The following is an 8,447-nucleotide window of genomic DNA, read 5'->3' as shown; positions in this document are numbered from 1 at the left end:
GTACATAGCATTTGAAACTCAAGTATAAAGACATAAATAATTTTTTAAAAATTAGAAAATAAAGAAATATTTGTAAATAAATAATGATTACAATAAATTCCATATTTATTTTATTAGTCGTTTTTCACTATTTTTGCCATACGAATAGACACGTGTGGTTCAATATGAAACTTCTGTTCCAAGAATAAAGATATTTCTAGAAATTTATATGTGCTTGGTTAAATTTCTCAATATGTAGCGCTAAGAAAATTTCGTCAATTATTTTTTAACAAAATTTACATTTGTAATTTTTTACATCTTTGGATTATGTTTTTAAAAGTAGTTTATGACATTGAAGAAAATAAATTGCATTTAATTAATTAAAATGAAAATTTCAAAAAAGAAGGAGAAGTTGTTTAGTACACATTAAAAGATTTTCATACATTAAATCATTTTATATATATTTCATTTTTAAAATTAACACAAATGCAGGGTTACGAACATAATATTACGAACAGATTAAATTTTGGTATTCGCAATTTCTTTCATAATATTTTTATACCATACATACTTATCATCATGGATATACGTTAGTTGCAGTTTTAAAACATGGCCTAATCCTCCAATATCCACGAATCTATGGTTCTCAACTTTAAATTGGGTTCCTGGTAAAAGAATGATATTTTCCTGTTTTTCTTTATAAAATTGTTCAATTTTTGCCCTTACATATGATCCATTAAATACCATTTCATAAATAACGTTTAAACATCCTAATGTTGGATAACCAGTAAATCTTATAGCAGATGCAAAATTTGTAGAAGTTTGAGTAAATTTTCTCAGAGTAATGTATTCTTTAGAAGATATTATTCTAAGAATTGTTATTGGTTTAGATTCGACTCTAAATAATTTTAAGTCAAACTCTCCGTCTGGATCGTCAGACTGCCTTATAGCCAATTTATACAATGCAATTTTCATTAACTTTGCTTCATTTGTGTCTCCTGTTATTCTTGTATATCCTGTTGTCGCGAAATTTCGTATGGCATAGTAATCATGAAATGTGACAGCAAAACTTCCTCTTTGGTCATTGTAACTTTGACTTATACGTCCTATCGATGCATTTTCTTCAATCTGACGTCGTTCTGCTTTAGAGTAAAGAGAATTGATCCTAAATTTGCCCTCATAATCTGATATATGATGGCTTTCAAAATGTGAGTGGTATCTTAGTTCATTTAAGAGATCAGGATAATCTATTATGTAATTTCTACTCCAAATAGGTTCTTTAAAAGAATTGTTTTTTAGACCATCATCTATAAATCGTATCATAATTGTTTTATCTGGAATTGTGAATCTGTCAATCATATTTCTTATTTGTTTTTTAGAAAGATTTGTATTGTTGTTAATTAATTTTACCGCTTCTTCTTCGATGTCAAATTTCTCAACGAAATGTTGTTGCCTTCGACAACGATTAGCATGTCTCCACTTATTAAAATACTTAACATCAAAACATTGCTGATCATAATCATCTTCTGAAACTGGTATTCTAGAAAACAAAAGTTTAGTGGGTTTCCTCCAAAGTTTGTTATTAATTTCATACATATTATGATCAGGTTCAGGTTGCAAAGTTTCGTTACTTAAAGCAACATATTTATTTTCTCCTTTTTTCCACCCCTGTTGTAAAAATATTCTTTCATCTCTTAATTCATACCCAGTTCTCACCAGTGCAATTTTTAACTGTGTATGAGGAATAAAAATAAATTTATAACCATAACCATTATTACTTTTATTATCTAGAACATTTACGTAAACATATGTACTATTTGAACCAATAGTACCAACGCGTTTGAAAAATGTGGATTTTAAAATAGATATCTTTGAAAGACAAGTTATGACTGAATTAAAACTGAAATCAGTCTTCTCTTTTAAAGAATTTATTATTTTTTTAATTACTTCTATCTCGTTTTTAGTTGTATATGTTAACTGAAATGAGGGATCTTTTATGTGAAAAGAAATATCCTCAAACAACTCATTTCCATTTACTATATTTATTATTGAGTTATGGTATTCATTTCTTTTTGGTACAATTGCATCTATTATTTCACTAGTAGCAATTTCAAAAAATACTTTTCTAAAAACTGGACCTAATGTAAGTTCATAGTCATTTAAATAATTTATATTAAATGCTGAACAATTGTCCCTGGACTTATTTGATAAACAAGGATAATATGGCACTAATGATAAACCAAATTCTTTCCACCAATCACTTTTCAGTGTTTCTTTGTTTTCTCCGTAATTGTCTAAAATTTTTAAATATGTCTCCAATCGTGATTTTTTATATTTTATTAAGTTTTGTAAAAATACTTTAAAATTTTTGTTAGTTGTTTTTAAAGTTTTATGTGTTGACATATTGTAGAGTTTTGAAAAGTTTAACCTCCTATTTCCGTTAAAAAGATGTGGATTATCTGTTACGTTAATTAATTTTACATTGTAATCTTCTCTTTCTAAATAATAGTAATTGAATGTAATGTTTTTCGTGAAGTAAAATTCCAAAATATCATATGGTAAAAGTTCTGATACTGAAAAATTACCATGTTTTTCTGTATTGTCAGGAACTAGTAATTTTATAATAACATTTTCTTGTTCAAGTTGCTGTATTAGATATTGTGGAAAGGCGTCTTGAACTAATTGAAAATCATGTTTTTCATATATTTCGGTGATATTATTAATTTGACTCTTAGTGTATTCTTCTAGATTAGGTAGAGGCTCGCCATCTTTACATTGAAAGGTTGTAGGATGAAATAAATAATCTGAAAGTATAAAAACCCTTTCGTTTGGAGTCAAATTTGTACAATGTTGCTCTATGAAAATTTTGGCCATTGCTGCACTACTTTGAAAACTAGAAAGTGCCATATGCATTTCCAATATATAACCATTCTTTAACTTATGTTCCATGTCACTTAATGCTTTAGTTGTATATTGAAATAATTGAATATAAGCCATCTGCCAGAAATTTGTATCTGATATTATATTTGCTATGTTTTCATAGTCAAATAAATATTTTGAATTAAAAACATAATAAGTAAGAGCTGGAAGAGCAAATACTTTTAACAAATGAAAATTTTTTAAATTTAGATATTCTTCAGTTTGAAGTAATTTGTCAATTACATATCCGGTTGTTAAGCATTTGTCAAAAAAATGTTCCTCTTGCTGAATTTTAACACTGCTTTCAAAATTATTATAGTATGTAGTATTTATTCTTCCTGCTCGGAGAAACATTGAACCAGCTTGCGCATATATATAATCGTAAGACAATATATTAATATTTTTTTTTTGTGGAGGAAATAGGGGTAATATTATGTCGTTGTATATTCTCTCCACTGACAAAAGACTTAGCGTCGAACTATCGCCATATTCATTTTCAAAAGAAGCACTGTCAAGATTTATTATTATTTTATACAACACTGTTTCTATTTGTAAATTTTCTACTTCATGAAAAATATTTGCCAAAAAGCCATAAATATTACCATATTTTTCAAATACTAGTGAACTAATAATGTATTCAAACATTGCATTAACAAAAGTGATATCAAAGATTTCGTTGTCCTTTTCTCCGTAAAGGTCGCTTCCTTCTAATAAATTTCTAATTAATTGATCCATTTTGATTTTACTATTCTCATGATCTTCCAAATATTTGTAAAGTGCATTAACTATTGGAATTTGTTTACTTTGGTCTATTTCGGAAAGATATTCTTCAATAAATAAAAAATCACTTAGGATATTTATGTAATTAAAAATTGGTATAAGTTGAACTGTTTCTAGCGCATTTTTAAATGTATCCATTTTTTAATGTTGTTTTATAAGTTTAAAGATTATATTTACTAATATAGAAACAATAGTTAGCTATTTTTATTTCTCAGTTGTTACCAATGTCAATCTCTTTTATTTCGATAAAAAAGACACAGTGTACGGAGACTGGAATATTATCTGCAAAATAATATACAGTTATTGAAAAATTAGTATCATTCTCTCTATATTTAAATTAGTAATATATTTAACCATTTCTCTGATACAATAAATGGTTGTCTGATAATTTAATATGGCAATAAACTTCATTTATTTATTAAAGTCTACATGTGTTTTTTACCTTGTATTGTTTGTGTATCACTGCACCTTTCACTAATTGGAGTATTGCTACAGTTGTAGCTGTGATCTTAAAATGATGATTATTAGTATACTTCATGCATGATATCTATATATACATGAGTTGTGAAGATTTAGATAAAATTTTTGTTTAAATAGAAATAAACTGTTTATTCTGTTATTTATACAATTGGAAAATTAAAACTTTAGTTATAGTTGATAAGAAAATTTTATTTTTTTTGGTATATTTCAAAAATAATTAATTATTTCATGTATTTGTTACACATGTGTGTGCTTCCATTATCTGTTTTAAGATAAAGACATATTGTTAATATTATCACAAGAATTTACTAAAAATATAAAAATGATACGTTTAAACAGATGCGAAATATTTAGTTTTTTGTAAAATTAATGTTTTAAACAACCCAAGAAACGATTAAAACATAAATTTTTCAAATGCCGGAGATATTAATTTACCACAGAAATATTGACACTTTCTTCTAAGAAAAAAAAATTGTATAAGATATATTTACCAATTAACGTGATGATGTAATTTCATTACGACTTCGACTTTTACTTTTAACTGAAATGTTTTAATTAAAATCAAAGTGAAAGTGAAAATGAGTGAAAGTAAAAGTCGAAGTCAAAATAAAATTACACAACCCCATCCTATAATAATGATTGAGAGCGTAGCTTTAACGTAATTAAGAAACAGTGAATTTCCACAGAAGCTTGAATAGAATTTCGTATGCCGGTGATGGTTCAAAACCGTTAGTTCGACGACAGTCTAAATTGAAGAGTAGAATGGAATAGTTAAATTTGTTGTAACTGTGAAAAGACATTGAAAAAAGGGTTTGGTTTTGACAATAAAACATTTAGTTGGTATTTAACCAATCAAAATGTTTTTGTTGCCTCAACAAATTTTAAATTGTCCCAACCAAACTTTAGTTGACACAATTAAAATTAGAAAAAAAGGATTTTTGTTGTTTCAATAACAGTGTATGTTTATATCTAAACATAAAATCTATACAAGTGTCTGAGAGATTAGGAATTGTGGACCTTTAAAAATTTAACTATTTGCACTGTGAGTAGGGAACACACAAGATCTGCATGTATAGATATTACAAGAAGACCCTAGTGTTTCCTCGCCTCTTCGACCGAGTTACCCAACAGTTTGTGTCGCTGATGGAATAATGGTCCATTTGGGATGCACGTGCTGTCGCCAAATCCTCATACCCCTTGCCGCACTTTCTCACCCTCTCCCTTTACAGCCTTCGCTCGTATTTACATGTAATTTCGGGCAATTAATATTTATGCCGGCTCGTTCCGTACGTGCTCTGAACCTTCCAGGTAACTGTTCCCGAGAACAGGCTTGGGTTTTCAGAGATTCTTCAAATTTGATTTTTATATTAGACTAAACATTTTTTTTTATGAATAATCTTTTACGTCCGAGTAGTATTAAGTAAGATAAATAAAATAAACGAAGACATTCGGACCAAATGTTATAAATATATTTCTCCAACGTACGATTTCCTCTTTAGGGAGTCTATCAAATTACAATAATAAATTAAAAATTGATACTAACAAAAAGGGGTTCAGAAAATTAACAATATAAAATTCTTACCAAAATAAATAAAATAATAAAAATTAAAAATGAATGATTGATTCCATTATCACAATTCATTTCAGTCCATTTTTCATCCATCATAATTCACAAATTCATCAAGTACAATTAAAATAGAATAAACGTTGGAAAACAATAGAGATTGGAGTCATCGACTAAATATAGAAGGAAATAATAATAAATAAAAATATATTGATTAATAATAATATTTAAGGAAATTAAAAAAATAATATAAAAATAATATAGAAGTAAAATTAAAAATTTTTTAAAATAAATAATTAACATAAATTATAAATAAATAAAAATAATAATAAATAATAAATTAATTACGAACCAATAGCATGAATATAACTAAATAAAATATTAATTAAATATTAAAAAATAAAATATTAAAACATTGAAACTATTAAATAAATTCATTAAATTCAGCTGTCAAACTTTAGTCAGTTAAAACCATCAAGTCACGACATCAACTGAACTCCAAACCCTATTATTTCCTTACAATAATTAATACATACAAAGCAGACAATTAATACTTATATAAACTAAACAACAACCAAAAACAAGCAATAATGAGTATTTTCAAGAAGAATTTTCAATTTGAAATAAAATTCAAAATCATTTCATATGATTTATTAAAGTTATCTAAATCTGTAATTTTATTTAAACTATTATTTCTTTCTTTTTTTATATAAAACATTTCTGCAAATAATCGTTTACTAAGATTTTTTTCTGTATGTAAAATTTTAAAATCATCCCATTTTATAAAATGAGGAAAAGTGTCGTTCCTGCAGTCTGTCAAGTGGTTGCTAATTACATTATGGTATTTTTCATTTCTGTCAAAATTTTTCATGTGTTCTTGTCTACGAATATGTAATGGTCTTTTAGTTTGTCCCGCGTAAGTCTTCCCGCAATTACATTCAAATATGTAAACACAATTACATTGGTTAACTGCTTCGAGTCTATCTTTACCAAGTTTTATAAATTTATCAAATTTTGAATCATCACTAAAAACTGTTTTTATATCAAATGGTTGTAACAATCTTTTGATATTCTCTGAAATTGTTCCATAATATGGGAAAATAACATTTTTATCTTCTTCAATATCTTTATCATTATCTATACTATTCTTTTTTTTATTATTAATTTCAATTAATCTTCTTTTTATGTGTTTGTCTATAAAATTATCTGGATAATTATTCAGTTTTAAGTATGATTTAACCAAATTAATATTTTTACTATGAAAACGTTTATCAGAGAGTTATTATTGTAATTGTAATTAATTATTGTAATTTGATAGACTCCCTGAAGAGGAAATCATACAGGTTTTGAAACGTTGGAGAAATATATTTATAACATTTGGTCCGAATGTCTTTGTTTATTTTATTTATTGTTTTTGCAAATGTTACCTAGGTCGATAATTAATAATTTGATTAAATTAGTTAAAAGAATGGTAGACTAATTTTGTTAAGTAATTTTTTTTTAATATCGTTGCACTTTAATAAAACGTAAAATATAATGAGATGGGAAACAAATGAATTTTCGCACGCGCGTGTCTTTCATATGAATGTTTATTCTTTTCTCCTATATAGAAAGATAAGTAACATAAATTTTGAAAACGCGAAACTGTGTTCACTATGTTCTCGGTCGTTCTTCAAATGCAGGGATGATGGCTCTACATATACATGTAAACGTGTATCCCTCGTACTTTTAATATTGCCCGCGTCAGTGTTGAAGTATTTACGGCTCCGGTGGCATAAAAGCCTGGCATCCTCGTATCTATACCCGTGTCCTCTCTACTAGGATTCAACTTCACCATACCCCCACCTATTTCTTCTTTTACCATATTCACGGTACACCTATATCTCACAACACGACGCAAACATCATGCCCACCAAGTAGTATCTGTCACTATAATGCTTTCTTTTTGTCATTTTTTTTATCTATAACGCTTATAGATTTTAAAAATAATTTTTTACAGTTCCGATTGTTTTTCTCATTTTCCATGCAGTTCAATATGAGTCACTGCTTTGAAATATTTTTGAATACCATAATATATTGTTTTTTTTATTTGTATTATATTTCAATACAAGTTCACAATTTTCACAATGCATTTTTAAATTTTAATTTAAATTTAGAGATGAGGCTGAAGTCCGCAACGTTTTCAAAAACGAATAATTAAAATGGAATTATTTTTTCATGGTAATTTATCTCTAATTTTGATTTGCAAAAACTTTCAAGAAATTAATACTTTTATAAAAACCAGTTACCCCCGAATAACATTAATTTTAACCCTTAATAGATATTGTCTAATTATTTTTTTGTTTTCGTTTATAAAAACGTTGCAGACATCTGCATCATATTTAGAGAGACTCTAAAGCACGCAACATACTCGGTTGCATTAATTCATTTTTTGGGACTTCAATTGGCCATTTTCAATCTGCCATTTTAAATTTTTCAATTTTGACTTCTAATGGTAAAAACAAATTTTCTTCTATATAGAAACATGTTACATGATTGTCTGGATAGGTGTAGAGGAAGACACCTATTACCAACATTAAAGCGCTTTTCGTAAAAAAAAAAATTTTCAAAAAAATTCAATTTTTCTTAGGCAGACTATTTTATTGCATTTTCTTGCACAAAAAACACGTAAAAGTGTAGAAAAAAATTGATAGCCCGATCCGAGTAGAGGAACACCAATTTTATG

General features: G+C 27.0%; 2 protein-coding genes across 5 annotated transcripts in view; one reads left to right on the top strand and one right to left on the bottom strand.

The window, feature by feature from the left end:
- The window catches only part of LOC127291435 (nucleolysin TIAR), a 907,547-nt gene that overhangs the window by 81,199 nt on the left and 817,901 nt on the right, over positions 1–8,447 (top strand). The gene's annotated exons all lie outside the window — the stretch shown is intronic.
- LOC127291431 (uncharacterized) lies at positions 94–4,221 on the bottom strand. The gene is made up of 2 exons (XM_051320561.1): positions 4,121–4,221; positions 94–3,960 (listed from the first exon to the last, which is right to left on the bottom strand). The coding sequence occupies exon 2, from the start codon at positions 3,814–3,816 to the stop codon at positions 499–501; it is 3,318 nt and encodes a 1,105-aa protein (XP_051176518.1). The 5' UTR covers positions 3,817–3,960; positions 4,121–4,221; the 3' UTR covers positions 94–498.

This window comes from Leptopilina boulardi, unplaced genomic scaffold (genome assembly GCF_019393585.1).
Source record: "Leptopilina boulardi isolate dan_hultmark-lab unplaced genomic scaffold, ZJU_Lbou_2.1 LbouV2_137, whole genome shotgun sequence".
Classification (NCBI taxonomy): Eukaryota; Metazoa; Arthropoda; class Insecta; order Hymenoptera; family Figitidae; genus Leptopilina; species Leptopilina boulardi.
Note: the sequence above shows the minus strand (reverse complement) of the source record. Positions and strands in the feature narration are given on the sequence as shown.